The sequence below is a fragment of the Hyposmocoma kahamanoa genome, unplaced genomic scaffold (assembly GCF_003589595.1).
Source record: "Hyposmocoma kahamanoa isolate Upper Pololo Valley unplaced genomic scaffold, ASM358959v1 210, whole genome shotgun sequence".
NCBI lineage: Eukaryota > Metazoa > Arthropoda > Insecta > Lepidoptera > Cosmopterigidae > Hyposmocoma > Hyposmocoma kahamanoa.
In genome coordinates, this window is record NW_020653731.1 from 1367423 (window position 1) to 1387447 (window position 20025).

Below are 20025 nucleotides of genomic sequence, written 5' to 3' on the forward strand. Positions count from 1 at the left end.
TTTTTTTTAAATTAGCTTACAAGTCCCACTGTCGCGCAAAAGCCTCTCCTCTCGACTTCCACAGTTCCCTGTTTGACGCAAAATCACGCCAGTCCTATACATATGCGTCCAAGTCGTATAAATATTGCTAAATGTAATTTTCAAAGCCCTGCTTGGCTTATTTTCACAAATTCTCAATATAGAGTTATTATTATTTTCATAATGGCGGCCAATATAAGGCTTGGGCCAGTGTCAGTTTTGATGCATGTTGTCACTGTCAGCTAATATTGATCAAGAACGCAAACGTTTAAGCATTATGGAAATAATAATATTTATTTTTAGAAATGATAGAGTTCAGTATCTTCAACTTTTGACAGGTGTCACTGTCAAATGTGGAAACATACGATTAAGAAAAATGTTTTATTTTCTAATACGATTTTTTCAAAATGGTATATTTTCCATAACCCAACACTTTACAGTATCCATACTAAGTGCGTTCTATATAAGAACTCGTTAGCACGCTGTAGCATCACGCATACTAACAAATGAGGTTCATCTCTAATGGCTAAAAATATACCAGACAAATATAACTGATGGGTCTGAGAAATTTCGTATACAAACGTTTTTAATGACGACCTCGATGACACAACGGCTTATTTGTCTCGGGTTCGATTTCCAGTAAGACCAATTTGGAAAATGATCTTTAGTATAGTTTCTGGTCTGGGTGTTCTGGGAAGTGCCCCTATTTTTCCCTAGTATGAAACAAGGGAAGGTGTGGTTGCATGGCACAATATTATTATTATTGTTTTCACACTTACTCCTCTTCTCCCGAGAGCAATTTGTAATAATCCCAGCGGCCAAAAAAAGCGACAGCTCGCTTCTTCAGTAATCTATCCACCAGTTCTGGCACTGTCATGTCCTTGTAGAACGCTTTCTCTATACTGGAACCGAATTCCCTGAAAGAAAAATTTTGTTAACATATTTTTATTGAATATGTTGGTGTAATGTTTTTTTTAATGCCACGATATTTGTGTATTTCTTTTGAAAATACTCCACCAGTTTGTTATTTTTTTCCTAATACATAGCCCCGCATTAGGAAAACACTGCATCGCGGGTCCCATGTACACACATTGACAGTGGCGGACTTGCAGTCTTGGCCGCCCTAGGCCCCAAGCCATGTAGTCAGTACCAGCCGCCCCTTTCTCAGCACTCATCATATACTAGTAGACTACACAATGAATTTACTTTATTGCCAATTTTTATCAAAATCGATTCAGAAATTTAGTTAACTATAATAGCTGCACTCTGTCTATTTATCTGTCTATATTGGTGGAAACCGCATGAAAATCCGTTCAGTAGTTTTTTTAATTTATCCCGATCAGACAGACAGACAGACGGGGTAAAGATAATATGTAGTGATGTAGTGATTACACACTACATTACAGATATCTCTATATTTTATACATAAAATGTACGAAAGTGATTTGAGTGTCCTGACACTAATATCACAACCACACACACATGGTAACACAGTGATCACACAATACACGTTCACACAGACTCTACACGTACTCGCAGTTTCTCCTTTTTTAGATTGAATTTTCATTTTTAAATTAAATTCTCTATTTTTCTTTCTACTTGGTCGAAGCCACTTTATTTTTGTTTAACTGTAAATTGTTGGCTTCACTGAAAATCAGCGTAACGAGATGTTTCCCTACGTCTCGTTACAAATAAGCTGAGTGGAGACCTTTTTGGTGCCATCTTAAATATAATACTGTTTTATTTTAAGTAAATGTTATAATAAGGTTATTTTAATTTTTGTTTTTACGTTCTATTTGTATTATGGTTACCAAATAAACTATTTTTCTTTCTTTCTTCTTTCTTTCTTATTTAGGAAGATCATCGTTATACGATGCGGTGCAGTGCAGCCCGCCATAATATGCGTGAACTTTTATAACATTTAGGAACTGAGTCAATTTTCGTCATCAGTGAATTTTTGTTACATTTAGCCGCTCCTAAAATCTGACCGCCCTACACCCGGGCTTACTGGGCCTTAGGGCAAATCCGCCACTGCACATAGACACTCACAAATTACACCCAAACTCACGAGAGAAATAAATGAAGACCATACAAATATTTCTCCCGGCCCGAGAGTCGAACCCGGGACCTCTGCATTTTGATATGACAATGATCGAATAAACACAAAAGTAAATTCTTTCGACCTGGTTGGACTTAAACCAGTGATTGTTGCCTCAACGTGGCTACCGCTCTGCTAGCTGAGCTAGAAATCGAGCCAGTGAATCTGTATTTGTTTTTTTTTTGTTGTAACGCCACCTATAAGGACTTATAAAAGTTACTTCCCTCAGAGTATTTTGTTAAAAATGTTAAGGCAATTTCGTTCTGAAAAATTATTACAGATGACAAATCTAATAATTACTAGACATAGAAATTTGTATTCGGGTACATTCGGAAACCCGAAAATTGCCGAGACATATTAAGATGGTATACTGTATAATATGGCAATCACATTGGTTTACGAATTGAAGGGAAAGACGAATTAATGCACTCACAAATCTCATGGCTGACAAAGCATTTGTGATTTTACAGGTTCGTCCTTAAAATCGCAAGCGACTTCCCATCAAATGAACCCTCTAACTGTATGCCACAACAATTCATCACGAATAGTCGCTATGGATCTGTATATATATTTCTCACCTTTTGTACAACAGGAAGTGCGTCATCAAGAGTACTACTCTCTCATGTATAAGTGGGTAAGTGGAAACAATGTTCTTACTCAGCTTCTCTATAGGTCTCCTTACTAATAGCTTTTCTAACCTGAAAAACATATCAATACACATCACAGTAGATCTAAACCCATTATCATTTTCAGTACTACCGTGATTACTATAACGATACTTCCAATGAACCCTGCGCCAAGCATATTTTTTGGTCATTTTCTGTTATTTTTGTAAACAGCCATATTTATTCACTAAGCTTAAACAATGCTTGATTGATCGAAAACTACTAAGCTATTTTGAAATTGGTATACTAAACGTCATTTCCATGAGTCCTTGTTGTTAGAATTTATAAAACCGGGAAAAACTGCTTTCTTCGGTAATAACAATATTTTTGTGTTCTGCCCCTTAAGAATAAAAATGCAAGGTGGCTCGATTTATGTGTCCGGGAGTATATTATGTCCCCCGAATTGTGTGAAAAAATAAAAAGAAACAAAAAATCGAATTCGAAAAGAGAAACAAAAGGCAAAATAAAGTCTAAAAATGAAGTTGGAAATTGTAAGTTCATTAGAGGTATCGACGATAACTATTAATATAAATTAATTGCGTGCTTTTGGGTCGAGTAGTGGGTTTTCGATGGCGTCACAAAACAGGTACCTACTCTGTGAAAAATCCCGCTAAATTATTAATATTTATAGATGTAAAACCATATGGTTTCTCATCAACCTGATATGTACTAAGGCCCTGACACACAATACTCAGGCTAACACTTCAGTGCTATTTCCACAGGTATGTAGTGCTAATTTTGTAACAACTTTGTCACTTGTAAAACATACAGGGTTATTTGTAATTTACTAACAATCTCGCAAGAAGAAGTTACTTATATCTGGTAATAAACAAATTAAAATTGCGTTTTTTTTTTTCAGCAAAAACATAGCACAATGGTACGACGAAAATTACGTAAGTGGACTTGCTGTGTACCAGCAAAGTACAGTCCAGAATTTTGGAGCTGCATGGTAAAATTATATGGCGGTACAATTTTATCTTGCATGGCGGTACAATTTTATCTAAGAATAATAATGTTGTCGAAACTAATTTTCAGCAATCTAAATTATATGGAAAACAGACAGTATAACAAACATGATTAGACCAAACAAACTTCTGTCCAAAGAATATGTGTATGTGTAATAATTATTCTAATAATTGGTTTTCGGAGAAACAATACTTCTGCTGTAAGACATTTCTGTGTTGCAAATTTATACCAAAACTGTCATCGCACTAATGAAAACAAGTCGAGAAAGTTTCGGAATAATGAAATTCGGAGAAAAGAAATTCGAGTTTGTGATAGGTTACCAGAATTTTTATAGGAATTCTATCAAATGCTTTTTCACAGTCTAAGTATATTATATCTGTTCTGTTGACGGCAATCAAGTTGTAGTTGACCATCTGGATAATATACAACCGTCTTGAGTTTACTTTTAGAGAATAATGAAGTGACGATACTTGCAACGTGTTCGCTGATGGGGTTAGAGTACCTTTTAAAAACAATTGCGATTTAACAATTACCCCATCAAAGAGTTTCAAGTAAATTTTGTTGTAGGTCACTAAATAGGTATTGCATTAACAATAACTACTTTGCTTTCTAAAATAAGACCAATATGAATTAGTGTCTAGAATTGTGGCACCAGTGTAGTCTGCTTTCAAGAAGTCCTTCCTTAATGTTGTTTGAGTAAAATGGTGTTGAAACAGCAGACAATGTCTATAACATTTCCACTACCACCAGTTGAAGTTGACAACATTTTGTCTCTCTAAGTTCAATTGTAAACCTATTAAGTTCTAGGACCAGCACCTACCCAACCATACGAAATTGGATCTGTAAATTTTTGAGGTTGTAAAGACAGTCAATCGTGTTATGATTATGATACAATCAACCTGGATACAACAAAGGCCATTGTAAATTTTACATAGTTGTGCAATTATAAACTATGACTGTATCTACTGTTTTAATTTTGGCTGGCAAAAAAAAGTCCTTGTGACAAAAAAAAAGAAAATTATGTTACATACCTTACAGACTCAATAGGAAATGGTACAGGAAAAGTTTTGCTCCGTTTAATGATTTCATCCACATTGTCTATAAAATTCACCTCATTTACTTCTTTCATACATTGATGGAGCATCTGAATTGTCTCTTTAGTCATAGTAGGGAAGCACCAGTCGGGTTTACACCTGTAATTTTTTCAAGTAATAATAAATTTAATACTAAATAATTCTCATGCAGCACACTTGGGTAAAATTTCATAGCAACCACAAATTATATTTTACAAAAGTAGTTGGCACTTATAGGCCTTCCTAGAAGCGGAGTTGAAAAGGTCAACAATGATGATGATGACTCCAGTTCAACTGCATTTTGTTTGATACTTTGGCTTTGAAGATGAAATTAAGGTTAGTTACGTAAGGGAAGTTAACTACAAACTTAAATCTCAAAGAGCTCAATACTTTATTACTTGCATAATAAAGTAGAGACTAACCTTCGCAAAATGTTTTGAAACATGTTAATTTAATATATCTATCAGTTTTTATAACATAGAAATACAAAGCACAAAAAATAATTTACACATATTTTTTATATTAACTTAATACAAAAAAGACAAGGAAAAACTTATACATAGTCAAAGTCAAAGTCAAACAATCATTTATTCCATAGGTAAAATTTTCAGACTTGAAAGTGTCATTTTTTAAGCTACTGCTCCTTCACCACGCTGACCAGAGAAGAACGAGCAAGAAACTCTGGGAATTGCTCTTTTCAAATAAACTCAAACACTATATACATTTTGAATCATATTTGTGTGGAATCTAGATTCACATTGTCTTTCTATACATCTTTATCTCACATGCAATATGCAATTTTGTAATATGACTTTTCAATTAAAATACTTTTGATATAAGTTTTAAACTTAGGAAATGGTAATATCAATATATGCTCCGGAATCTTATTGTAAAAACATATACAGTTCCCTATAAAAGACTTGTTTACCTTAGTTAAACAAAAACGTGGTAGCATGAGTTTGGACTTAGTGCTACATATATATAATGTAGTTTATTATATTGATAATTCATTCATTTTTTTCAAATGCGGTAGCACTCCTTGGACAGCATTAACTGCATTCGAGGCCCCGTCCCTCTAGGACTCTTCAGCGCTCACTAGGGGGTGGTAAGGACCACTTTGGGAAACTATGATATAGGTGAAGCTCTTTTACTATTCACAATACACTTTTATGCAAACTCTAGTTTTTGTTATTCTAAGACATGAGATATTTGCATTGAAAAGTGTCAATTGCAATAATATTTGAATATATTTAGAGTAATTTGTATCAAATAAACCACACAAAATTTATGTACAAAATAAACAATGAATAATGATGCTTACCAGGACAAATTTTGGAAATGCCGCAGAATATCCATGTTCTGAGACATCGTCTGCAAGAAATGCGCAATACGGAGGAGATTGCGGTAAACACTACGCTCCCACAAGCAAATTAAAGTAAAAAACGGTACAAATTATATTACAATTGGATGTAAATGTAGAAAAGGCACTTGTATGTATACTTATTGCGAGAAATGTAGTTACGATGATCTCATCCAGTGATAAAATCGGAATAATGAAGAAAATGGACTAGACAAAAATTCTAGCACAACAATTTAAACTAGATACTTGAAGTACCACTTACTGCAGGAATTGTAACTGTAATAACTCAATTCAAAAGTTGATAGGGAAACTGAATTATTAGTTCAAAATAATTTGTCCATTACGATTATGTACGAATCTACAAATTACAATACTGCATTTGACAGCTGACGAGATACGTTTCTTTTCACTTATGAATTGAATAACTACTTACGGAATGACATCTTACAACTATGCGTCAATAGAAGTACAGCTCGGCCAAAAGTTTATACCGGTTTGTATTTAGTTTGTGATACCGGTCATTACCATAGACAGGAAAAAGGAGTCATTACCTTAGACTATGGAAAGGATCATTAGCTACACACGAATTAAACAAATGTTGAGTTTTAATAAAATTAAATTTAACGTAATCTGTTAATGAAGAAACTTTTACCTATCGCTCAATTCAAAATGCGTAGAATTAAAAATTAAAACCAATTATTAATAAGTAATTATTATACTTTATTTAAAAATATTATACAGGTAATAATAAAAAAAGGCTATAACATCACAGCTGTTTGACTATAAAAATAGTAGCACAGTCATTTTTGGAAAACTTTATTTATTACCTATGATAACTTATTTGTTACCTAAATATTTAAAAAGTAGTAAGACGTAGTTTTTAAATTTATTACGTTGTCTTAAAAAATAGTGCTTTTTACGGCAAAGGCTGTAAAAATAAGTCGCTAACATTTAGTACTTAAAAATATATCAATTCTTTTTTGTGTATTCAAAAGCACATCTAGCTAGCTCTTTGGGTATTTAGACCGCTTTTATCGTAAGCGTTTTTTTCTTATTTTTTGGCACTAAGCCATTGGCTATATGTAATTTCAATTGGGTTGCATTTTTGATAATTCTTCCAAATAAATATTTTCTCTTATTGACACTTCAGGACAGTATAATATCATTGCTTTAGGATATCATCGTAGTCGCAGTTGTTTTTGTAGAACTTTGATGTGCGTTTTATAGAGTTGAATTTCAATCTTAAGTGTCAACCGTGACGTGCTCTTGAAAGTTATAACTAATTTAGTTTGTTCGCTATTATTTCATTTACATCATAAGGTGCTGCGAAAACATGTACCTTGTGTTAGATACAAGCAACCGGCAACAAGTAGCGAATATATTTTTATTATGCAATTAATATGAAATCGACACAGTCGCTGCTATTGCGACTATTGAGTCGCCTAAACTAAACTTTACATTCAAGTATCTGGAAACTGTAAGGCTATTTTTATTGTAATTTTTAAGTTTATTGAATGTCACGATGTTTACTACCACGATATTCAAATATTTTTTTGTAACAAAGAATAAGAAAAGATAATTCAAAATGGCTGAATCCGTGGCAGATGCTCTGCCCATTAAGCCACGGAACGAACCAGCAGACGTTACGAATTTTTCCATATGTTTGTGGCAGACCTTTATTTTTGGTTTTTAAAGACCTTTTTTATTGTTCGCATTATTTAACTTATAATTACTGCGAGTAATATCATTTACAATATTATTTTTAATTTATTTGTGTAGCGCAATAGTTTGAAATGGACGTAACTCCATTATGGCCTGCAATTTTAGTATTATTGCCGTTTACAGCGGGGTTGATATGAGCGTTGTGAAGCTCGGCCACTTGTGTAGATGATGCGGCAGCAGGATCACCGGAGCCGTCAAGACTGCCCAACCTGTACAAAAAAAAAGATGATGCTACATTCAGATCTTAACGTCTCCTCCGCAATGTCGCTGGGACACTTTTATAGTGTTTACTTTCATCGCTTCGTTTTTTTATTAAGTAATTTATAAATAAATCGTCGCAACGTAAAATAAACGAAACAAAAATAGTAATGAAAATAATACAACTGACAATCACCTTGTCTCAAACTAGAAAAGTCCCAGTACTGAGTCGTAGAGTAATGAATTTACCTCCAAATATACTGCACAGCACACACAGACCCGGGGGCCTAAAAGGGCCGGATTGACAGAATCATATGATTAATTGACATTCATATTATGAATTTTCAAACAAACAAAAAACGCAATTCATCTATTTGACTCTCCATAGAACACTCAAATAGATAAATTGCGTTATACGAATTGTATTATAGTGTATCGTAATATGAATTGTCAATTAATCATATTATTATTCTGCCAAAACGGTCTTTTTAGCCTTACAGGATGGATTTAGGAAAATTTCGTTACCGAAATTGCGTGGACTCTGATCTAGCGCGCAGAGTGCTAACGGTTGGGCCACTGTTGGAATAGTTTTAGTAGCAGAGCTCCTTGTGAAAGAGTTTGTCCAGGGTAGCTGCCACCTTACTTAATTCTGCCGCCAAGCAGTAATGTCAGCATTACTGTGTTCCGGTTTTGAAGGGTAAGGGTCAGCACCCTAGTGAAATTACAGGCACATAGGACTTATCAACTTATGTCTCAGGGTGACGAGCGCAGTGGAACACAGATCTTTATGATTTGAAGCTCTGAGTGGCACTGCAACTGCCATGTACAGGCGTGTAGCTTACCATCAGGCGCACAACTTGTTCGTCCCGTCGCTTGATATCATAAAAAAAAAGCAATAAAAACCACCAAGATTGACAAAAATGCGGGACTTACCAAAATTCATTACCGGGATGCGCATTACCGTCCCATGGGTAAGTCATAACAAGTAACTTTCCTTCATGCTCGCCCGTTAATTTTGACGAAGGTTCTCTTTTCGCCAGCTGCACGTTTATACCACCTGTGTTTTGTTGAGAACATTTCAAGTATTTACTAATAATGTATATAATTTCAAACATATTATTATTGAAGATAATGCATATTATTCTGAAACTGCTGACATGAAAAATGGTGATTTTAAAAATAGTCCCCATTCGTCTTTTTAACCGACTTCAAAAATGGAGGATTTCAATTCGACTGAGTGTTTTTTTGTATGATTGTTACGCGATAATGATTTGTGAACCTATTTTGATGATTCTTTTTTGTTGGAAAGAGGGTACCTCCGAAGTGGTCCCATTTAAGTTTCAAGAAAATATTTCACCTCTAGGGGTGGCAAACTAGGGGATAAATGACTTTTGAGGTCGGTTTTTTAGTACTCTGCACTATCATTCATTCACCATAAATATTCCTTCCAATATTAGGTTAATAATATTCAAAATACAAATGATTAATTTTTGAATGGTGAATTGTAACTTTAAGAAATTTAAGTTAAGCAGTTGTTGCCGTATATGACGTTATAAGGTAAAATTTGTACCTCTGGGATGTGTTTTCCATTGTAAGAACAACTTCTGCACGGTCACTGGTTCGTGTTCGTTACCCCTTTTATCCGTAAACAGAGCTACGAAATTAAGTAACAATTAATTTCTTAAAAAAAATCAATTAGTCGCCCTACGACTCGCCGCAGAGTTATTTTATTTTGACGGCGGATTAGCAGTACAGCTTCTTGTGAAAGAATTGGTCCAGGGTAGTACTGCCACGTTACCTATTTCTGCCGCCAAGCAGTAATGTCAGCATTACTATGTTCCGGTTTTGAAGGTTAAGGGTGCTGGTGAAATTACAGGCACTTGGGACTTGTCAACTTATGTCTCAGGGTGACGGGCGCAGTGGAAGTGCCCTTCAGATCTTTGCGATTTAAAGCTCTGAGTGGCACTGCATCTGTCATGGACAGGCGTGTAGCTTGCCATCAGGCGCACGATTTTGCTTTTCCCGTCACTTGATATTATAAAAAAAAGATATCCAGAAATCACGGTTGTTCTGTTTTAGTAAAAATGCCCTCGTGCCTGGCGAATAGTTAGTAAGGCTAGTACTTATGGTATTTACCCAAAATAAACTTGGAAGGCCTAATATAAGCGAAATTTACATCCGCCACGTGGTTGAGCAAGCCCTTTTCCAAAAACACCCGAGTGCGCTCCAAGAAAGTTAACACGAATACGTCTACCTGATGGGGCGATACCTTCCACACTCCGAGACCTGAGGATTATTAAATAAGTTGAATCTGCATATTAGATTAAAGGTACGTGAATAAATTGATCGTCTTATTACTTGAATCAGAAGAGAAACTGACAAACGATAGGTCAGTTATACTGCCCTCCTTATCATAACTGACGTAATCGATATTTTTAGCGAAATTGAGTTATAAACGTATCTGGAATCAGCGAAACTAGATCTACAAGCCCCTATAGGCGGTTTTTTAATATCTTATTTAGTTTCCGTTTTATTGTTAAGCAAAATGAAAGTAATTAGAATTTTTTTTAGGCGACAATAAAACTTTCAGTGCCAACATTTCGAAAATTACCGAAATACAAAAACGTTTCTTATGACAAGGAGGGCAGTACATGTCTTTCATCATATTTCCTCGTAAATAGTACAATGATTGCATAGTGATTAACTTGACTATAATATCCCAAATAAAACCCACAAGCCTTATTTCTTTCCATTATAGTCATGGTCGGTAAGGAGCTTTTTTTTTTAATTTGTAGCACGACATAGGTCCTTCCATAGGTCAGGTTCATGTTCAATAATTATATCGCACACACTCAACATAGCCCCGCACTAGAGAAACCCTGTGTCGCGGGTGCCATGGATACACATATAGACAACCACAAATTATACCAAAACTCACGAGAGAAATAAATGTAGGCCATACAAATATTTCTCCCGGCCCGGGAATCGAGGCTGGGACCTCTGCGTGGTAGACCGGCATGGCAGTCGTTCAGCAACGAAGGCAGTGAACATTTTTTATCTGTAGGTATAGGCATTGTTAATCTGTAGGTACTACAAGTGGTAGTTCAAGCAAGGATGTTATCTAAGTTCAAAGTAAAAACATTCGTTTAAAATGTTATTTAACCAGAAATTTAATTGCAATTCAGCCACATACTACTTCAATACTTATTATTAAGATTTTTCTTACAATTGATTTTAATTATTTTCTGTAAAAATATTTGAGTTGTATTATCTATGGAAGAATTTAAAAAAACTGCCATTAGCCACATCCATAATTGTTGTGTTGTCAACCATATTGATATTGTATTTATTTCCTCGGAAATAAAAAAATTAAAAACTATTTGTATCACGGAAAAAATACAAAACTCGAATTATTAAAGCCCTCAGCCTTTGGCTTCAGGCTTCTAATAGAACCTCGTTGGTAATTTCTTACCGTACCTTACTTCACAATGTACCATTAATTGTGTGATAAAAGGTTCTTACCAGCACCAATAACATTAACAAAAGCATCTTTTCCTGCTGTTTCAGCCCTAGCATTGGCTTCCAATAAAACGCACTCAGCTGTCACACTCAATCTTTTGTAATAAACTTCATTATCAAATACGCCAATACGATTTAAATTAACGTATCGGTCTTGATAACGTTGCTCTGGAGTTTGATTGTTGGGAATATTGACTGATGATTTTAAGTTGGTATAGGTTTGACTATGAACCTGAAAGAAAAAAAACGAAAGACTTTGATATATATATGATAAGTAATCTGAGCACGCCGAGTATATAACCAGAAATAGAGACGAAATAAGGGCCATCCATCCCTGGCAACTCATCAGGCAAATGGGTCTTATATAACTTATCTTATATATTTACAAAATATCAACTTTCGTTTGCGCTGAAATCACAAATTAGAAAGCTGAAATAGTACAGCGCCAACAACTGACCTGTGTATACGTACGTTTCCGTATATTCCAAAAATATTCTGTGGTTATTGCAATAAAGGTAATATCTCTAACAATTGGGGGGCTGTTCCATTCGGTGGTGTGGGAAAAACTGCAAAACATCTAATTACAAAACAAACGGAAGCACATTTCATCGGTAATTAAACTTGGTACTTGGTGTAACGGGCTGGTGTCCGCAACTCGACGTCAAAGCGCCTATTTTGCGTGTGAGTAATTAAATATTAAAAGTGTAATTTTTCAATTTTCGCCCATTATAGCAAACCTCATAAACTGGTCGATTTGAAGTGAAACAATTGACGACTGCCGTCAATTGTTTCGAATTCATAATTTGGCAGAATAGTTTTCAAACATATTAAATGACACTTCGTCTGTATTATTATCTGTATTATATGTTGAGTGTGTGCGTTATTATTATGTTATTATTATTATTTCTGGTTACATACTCGATGTCTGAGCATCATCAGTGACAGTTTAAGGATTTGGTTCTCAGTATAACCAACTTCAGAAAAGAATCAGATAATTTCATACTAATGCTCAGTTCGACTACCCTGACAAAAATCGAGGTCTTGGCAACCTAGCTTTAGTCAGAACTCTGATATAGGTAATTCAGTAGTTTAAGGACAAGTACGTAACAATAGTATTTATTTACATAAATACATTAACTTTTTGCAAAAAATTAATAACTACCTGATAAAACTCGGCCCACATTTGTCGCCACTTACTCCTTATGTCCTGGCTTTCGTCATATCCATTTTCAGCCGTGTTCTGTTTCTCAGTTATTAATATATCCTCGTATTCCATGCGGTCTTCGCGTTCAAATCTTGGTCCAACAATGCCTACAAATGACAGTTGCAATTATAATGACCCTTTATATTCAATAAAAATTTTAATGGCTTTCGGAACACTTCATTGTTATAAACAAAAACACACACCCACCAATGATAACAGCGTCGGTTTCCACATCTTCGTCACTGACTTGCCCCCCGTTATGCCTATTTCCATCATTAATGCATGCTGTATGCCCACTTACATACACCATCGAAGACAGTTTCATTTCATCGTAGCTCAGGCAGTTTTCTAGTTTTAGAGGATATGTTTCTGCTTCTGTACCGACAGCTTCCCAGCCGCCGTTGCTATGAATCATATTTTAAAACTACATGTATTAACCCCAAATGAGTTGTTTTACAACTCCATTCCCCATAAAATCCCCAATCAAGTTTGTAATTCCCCAGACATTTTATTAAATAGCCTAAATATCGCCGAGTCGCCGATAACTTTTTTTGTCGCCGCACGACCCCTCGAAGTAGCCCAAATGGCGAAAAATCGCCTAATCTGATACCACTAGTAAAAATATACATAATTTCAATAAGAAAGAAGATATTCATAATATTACCCTTAGAGCTAAGTCCAAACTCATGGTACCACGATTTCGTTTAACCAAGGTAAACGACCCTTTTATGGGGAACTGTATACGTTTTTACAATAAGATTTCGGAGCATATATTAAGGTTATCATTTCCTAAATTTAAAAACTACATTAAAAATATTTTGATTGAAAAGTCATATTATAAAATTGAATTCTACGTGTTAGATAAATATGTATGAAAGCATTAGCTTAAATGTGACGTTTTCAATGGAATAAATGATTATTTGACTTTGATAAGCCTCGATTACTATCGGAACCGATATCGGCATAACGCACACAAACAAAATGATAAACACTATGAAATCTTGGTAATGATTGGTCATCGTTTCTAATTTAAAAAGATGTAACAAATTCTGGAAAATTAATATAATTAAAACTTTACCCAGTCGCTATATCGTTGAAAGTTCAATATCTTTATTGCAAATTACGACGTTTTGAAATTTTATTCAACATTCTGCCATCTTGCGGCCAGTAGCTGAACTGCGACGAATGATTAACATCTGATCGAATAGATAAGAAGTATCAAGAAGGAAGAAAAGATTTATTTGGAAAAATTATCAAAAATTGGCAACTCTATCGAAATTGCATATGGCCAAAGACTGGACGCCATAGTGCCAAGAAATTAGAAAAAAATATTAGAAAATTGAAAATTTAATAAAATGACTTACCGATTGTTTGAAATACTACTACGGGTAAGGTTTTTGGTGCAGCTATCATTTTTGCACTCCAAAACAGCACAATAAGGCATTATTCTACAATTTTAGAGAATTTGCACGAAAGAATGACGCAACCATACCACACAAAGCAAAAATGGCGAACTCAGCTCAAATAGGTCTTTCGAGACCTATAGTTGGCACGCGTCAGACGCTAACTAACCACTTCTACAGTATTTATTGTTCTATGGCTACATTCTTCATTCAAGTCCTTCAGTAAGGTCATAGTATGACCACACTTTTAAATGTTTTTCCAACTTCAATTGGACCCTTACAACTAGCAATAAAATAAAAATTGCCACTATATTTATACTCATAGACGCAATGAGGTCGATTGTATAAGCTACAGCGTTAACCGATAAAGTACCGCAAAAAACGCTACACATAAAATCTATATAATAATTGTGAGCCGGAATGGCCATAAGAATAAAACTTGATTATCGTAGTGTTTAATTAAATGTCTTATATGTATATGTTGCATTTACCCATGCTGCCCAGAAAGTAGTAGATAATCATCACTTGAATTCATGAAAACGACCGCTCGCTTTTTTAGTATCCTGTCAACCAAATCGGCCACTGACATGTCTTTATACAACGCCTTTTCAATACTCGAGCCGTATTCTCTGAAAATATATATATTTCTAAATTAAAACAAAATCCGAACGTAGCCACGACAACACTATATAATAAAATAATAATAATAAAAAAATTCAAGGTTGTAGAAATTACTCAGCCCTTAATAATCTCGGTAAAGAGTACTAAAAAAACTGACTTCAAAAGTTTGTGGAATTACATCCATTTGCCTCATCTGTTACTGGAAAGTGCTCAAAATCGGATTCATCCCCTACTTTGCCACCCTCAGAGGTGGAATTTTTATTTTTTTAAGAATCATCAAAATCGGTTCACAAATGCCGGAGATATCGCAGAACATAACATACAAAAAGAACATACAATTAAATTAAAAACCTGATCTTTTTTGAAGTCAGTTAAAAATATTTTAAAACACGCGTTAAGCGCTGTAAAAACGACTGTAACCAATTTTCTAGCGCATTCTACACCCACTTATTGCCCTATAATTACATAATCCAGTGTCGCCAAAAGTCTCCCCGTTCGGAAGACATTTTTTACAAAACATTTATACAAAAACAATTTTAAAAAGACAGGGTAAAAATAATGAGTATGAGATTCTAGTTGAAATTTCAATGATAATGGGCATAGCTACAAAAACTGGGTTACGGCATGCTTAGGGATACCGAGACGGCCGCCTCTGGCTGGAATGCCTCAGCAAACTTGGAAATACTTCGACAGATTATGCGGGGCAAGAGGAGCTACGCACGATACGCATCGGCATGCCTAAGGATGCTTCGGTATGCTTCAAGACATCGCGTCTGACTAGGGATATTGCGGCATGTTTACGAACACAGCGGCTAATTGCTGTCATTATGCGCTGACATGTAGGGGTGCCGAAGTATTCCCTGCCGAGCCGACCCGTCAGTGGGCGTCGCGCTTCACAAGCTCTTTTTTGGGCATTGTTTGATTAAAACGAGTATTCTTCAGAATTTTGTTGTCAGGAATAGAAATATTTATAATTGGTTACATATCGTAGTATGCTTCGATTCGGGAGTTTTTTTTTTACAAAAATGATTATGAAAAGAATAGGCAGTACAACTCACCTCTTGTAAACAAGGAAATGTGCCATCAGCAGTAAAACTCTCTCATGTATAATAGGGTAGGTAGACACTATATTCATCTTTAACTTATCTATTGCAATTGTTTCTTTGAGCTGTTTTAATCTACAAATATAAATATGTTATAAAAAAGCAAAAGAATCAGAGATAATTAAAGTGAATCCCTGAATAAAATATTTGTTTAAAAAAATAGAGTTTAACTGATTGTCACTATTTACGGGTTTGTTTTCCACAGTTTAACTTGATAATCGTTTAATATATTTTTATATATATATCTATGAAGGGAGTAAGTCACCTGACAGATTCGATTGGGAACTTCACGGGAAATTCACTACTTCTCCTGATGATTAGATCAACATCATCCGATAATTCTTCATTCGGAACTTCTTTGCATTGAAGAAGGAGATCCCTGGTCTCCTTGGTCATGTTTAAGAGAGGCCAGTTTGGTTTATACCTGGGAATTATAAACACCTATTAATATTAGAACCCGAAAATTAGTTTGATGATTAGAGTGATTGAAAACAAAAAATACACAAAATAAAATTAAAAAAATCTCTGTATCTAAATCTAAATTAATTTTACAATTTTGATTTTATTAAAATATAAAAATAAGAAGCAACAATTTCCGATTTCTCTTCGTTGAGTAGGTACAATATATTATATATATTACATATTACTATAATATGTATATTACATTATAATAATAACATATAATAATAACGCACACATTCAACATAGCCTTCAACTCAATTCAACTCTAGGGAAACATTGTGTCGCAGGTGCCATGGACACACACATAGACAACCACGAATTACACCCAAACTCACGAGATAAATAAATGTAGCCATACAAATATTTCTCTCGGCCTGGGAATCGAACCTGGGACCTCTGCGTGGCAATCCGGCATGGTGATCGTCCGTTCGGCCACGGAGGCGGTGAACATTTTTAATCTGTAGGTATAGGCATTGTTAATCTGTAGGTACTTACCAAGAGACATGTTGGGACTCGAAAAGAAACATGTTTTGCGATATTGCCTGTAAAAAATTTTACTTTTTTAATTAATTTGTAGTCGATTAAATTAAAAACCAAAATAAAAAACGCAAACAAAATTTTTTACAAATATATTAGGTATAGATATATAGGTACTTATTATAATAACTATACCCTGTTTTTGGCTGTCCTTAAAAGTTTTCCTCATTCCATTCACCTTCGAATCACCTTTGAATCAATGAGGAAAATTGAGAATAAAGACCTGTCTGTACAGCTACAAATATACGCGTTATTCGCTACCGCTGTGGGTAGCAGAAAATACCTAGCAGCCATAAGATGTGTTAATCAAAAGTTTGTATCATTTTGAATAAGGAGGAAATTATGGAAAGACCTATTAGTGTTTCTTATATTGTGAAGAGTGTAAATTAAAAAAAACATTTACGTATTTATTTATTAGTATACCGCACACAGAAAACACTACACATTAAGTAAATAATTAAAATGAAACATTTCAGCCTCTACACTCAAGGACCATCACAGGTCGCAGAATGCATAACATTAAAGAATGACATGAAAAATGTAATAAAGGAAATATTTAATCTATGTAAATAAAAATAATTAATAAGTCTACATGTAATCAACACCAGTAATTAACACTATGCTAACCCGACTTTTGTCAATTTTGTTTTTTTAATGCCAAATTATTCAGCTAATCTAAACTAAATAAAAAAATAATATAAAAAGTAATATATTTTTATAATCAATGATGAATAACTTGTAGAAATAAATAGACATTTTAAGTACCTATAATATATGTTAGAAAATTAAAAAGTTATCGCAAGTTTCCCTTTCATAGGCTATGGTGAAAAGTTGCAATTTTTAAATTAACGTAGTTTTAATTGCTGGTATCGATACGGTATAATAGGTACCTAATTAAATAACTTAAATTACAAAATTTCAGAGAACTTACAAATTACATTCAAAGTAAGATTTAAAAATTTTATTTTATAATGTATCAGCCAAAATTCTTTAGTAACAGATTTGTAAAATAGAGATAGAGAAATAGAGTTGGATAGACAATGTACGGAGCTTCGACAACAGAGCAGAATTATAAAAAGACTAATTATAAAAAGTGTTAAATTTAGGTTTTTTTAAGACTGTAGCATATGATGTGACTATGTATTGTAATCTCATATATTAGTGGCCATTAAAATTAAAACACGTACCTACATGAAAATAGTGTGTTTTTATAATATGAGGGATAAAGAAGCAAAATTTACTTTTTTAAAACTATGAATGTCGTTTGTTTGTTTCGTCTATTGCTTCAAGGCGGTAATTTCAGTTAACTAACTAATTCGGAGAAAAAAATAAAAAATTACTAATTTGGAGACGTAGATTCTCCGAAAAACGGGGGTAAGGTGCAAACTTGACAATGTCTATGATTGGATCAGAAACAAAAACGATATTGTCCATTTCAACCAATCACAGCGCGATTTACTTCATAGATTCAATATGGCGGTTGTAAACTTTTTGTAAGATTACATTTGAAAGTTTTATTGTTATTAAAAATAAAATAAAAAGGTATTTATTTCTCCACAAAACGTAAGAAACACAATAGTTGAAAAACTATTAGGAAAAAAAAGTCATGTGGACAGAAAGGTTAAAGACAGCATTGCTGATTTTCAGTCTTCACCTGTAGCTTGCTAGTTGTTCGTTTGCTGCACCAAACCAATATGCGGAGTGCACACAAAGTAATAACCTTACCTTAAGTAATAACAAGTAATTAGTTAAAATTTAATGGCTGTCTTACATGGACATTTACATTTCCTTTTTTTTTCTATTTAATCATTTGAAAATGGAAGAAAATATGCAACCAGTTTGTTCAAGATGTTCTAGGTAACATAGTCGTGATCCAGAAACATGGAAGAGCACCCACAAAAAAGCAAAAATGTGAGTTTTGAACTAGACCACATTTTCAATACATTGTACAGTAAAAATAACTTTTGATGAATCTGGTAGTAAGTTTAAAATATTATAGTCAACTACATTTTTTTTACATAGAGAAAAGTTTGCTTTTTAAATGCAGTTTTTGTTTTGGACTACATGTTTACATATATGCACTGAAAAGACTGCTGCTCGTTTCCACCATGTCAACATAACAACATAATTTGATGGAAAATATAAATTAATATCTCAGTTCATATGTTAATTATGATACATACTTATACTTGGTATATAAAATAAACAAGCATGGTTCGATAGTTTTCTTTTGTTAAGATTTTCATTTTGGCTGATACAAATTTAGGTCTTTTACACTACTGTCAACTTTAAGAAAATTGCCATATTCCCTCGGTTGAGATGCAAAGACGATAACATCCACTCATTAGAAGCAAATTTGTTGGTGTCCATCATATTTTTTTTTATTAGAATATTACCATTTGTTTTTGGTTCACTTTTGTTTAATTTTGTAAATTGTAATACCATCCAACAGCCAGTAAATTTTTGTGACTAATAGATGGCAAGAAGATGTTGAAATGAAAAGATCTCGTATTCTCGATTTAGATTCTCTAGGACAGAGTCCACTTTGTTTCTATACCCCTCATATCTGTTATGGACATAAGCGGAATTACCAACACCATTTACTTGATTGCTCATGATTCTTTTTTTGAATATTATTAAATTTAGCCTTTTTTTAAGACTCAATGTATGACGTGGTTTTGTAATCTTAAATATTAGTGCATATTAAAATTAATAAAACAAATATTTACATGGCATTACCCACAAAAAATATGTAATTCGTAAAGAGCATTAAATTTACACTAAAGATTTAAATTGAACTTGCCGGCTGTGCTTACGATTAACAAGTACCAAAGGCCCAAAATGTCAAGCTTGGATATCTACTTTAGCTATAAATAATAAATTGTAATTGAAAAGTAATGAAAAGTTGTATAGGTACCTATTAACTAAATAAACTTACAGACACTTGGCGGTACAAAATGCAAACAACTGGAAATAGTTTGAATAATTGCATTTTATATAATAATTTTTTATGAAAATGTAGTTGTTCAAGTCACTTCACTTTTTATTTTTATGGCTCCATCAATATGAGAACTGA

General features: G+C 33.9%; 2 protein-coding genes across 2 annotated transcripts in view; both read right to left on the minus strand.

Moving 5' to 3' along the window:
• LOC113227335 overlaps positions 1–6213 on the minus strand; it is a 14686-nt gene extending 8473 nt beyond the window's left edge. The window contains exons 1-4 of the mRNA XM_026460228.1: positions 6142–6213; positions 4779–4940; positions 2695–2814; positions 798–935 (exon numbers count right to left, since the gene is read on the minus strand). Of these exons, the coding sequence (XP_026316013.1) occupies positions 798–935; positions 2695–2814; positions 4779–4940; positions 6142–6188 (467 nt within the window). The 5' untranslated portion in view covers positions 6189–6213. The remainder of the gene's footprint in view (positions 1–797; positions 936–2694; positions 2815–4778; positions 4941–6141) is intronic.
• Positions 6214–7796: 1583 nt separating this feature from the next.
• On the minus strand, positions 7797–19941 carry LOC113227447. Its single transcript, XM_026460373.1, has 12 exons — positions 19888–19941; positions 16908–16954; positions 16216–16374; positions 15906–16025; positions 14718–14855; positions 13031–13227; positions 12782–12930; positions 11623–11851; positions 10237–10386; positions 9671–9754; positions 9034–9157; positions 7797–8111 (listed from the first exon to the last, which is right to left on the minus strand). The coding sequence occupies exons 1-12, from the start codon at positions 19939–19941 to the stop codon at positions 7943–7945; spliced, it is 1620 nt and encodes a 539-aa protein (XP_026316158.1). The 3' UTR covers positions 7797–7942.
• Positions 19942–20025: the final 84 nt, after the last annotated feature.

Bases quoted from the DNA above. Each gene is read 5' to 3' on its own strand.
- LOC113227447 (XM_026460373.1), bottom strand. From the start codon at position 19,941: ATGCAATTATTCAAACTATTTCCAGTTGTTTGCATTTTGTACCGCCAA. The intron at 16,026-16,215 runs GTGACTTACTCC...TTATATTTGTAG, and splicing joins TTCCCAATCGAATCTGTCAG to ATTAAAACAGCTCAAAGAAA. The intron at 10,387-11,622 runs GTAAGAACCTTT...AATAATCCTCAG, and splicing joins TGTTAATGTTATTGGTGCTG to GTCTCGGAGTGTGGAAGGTA.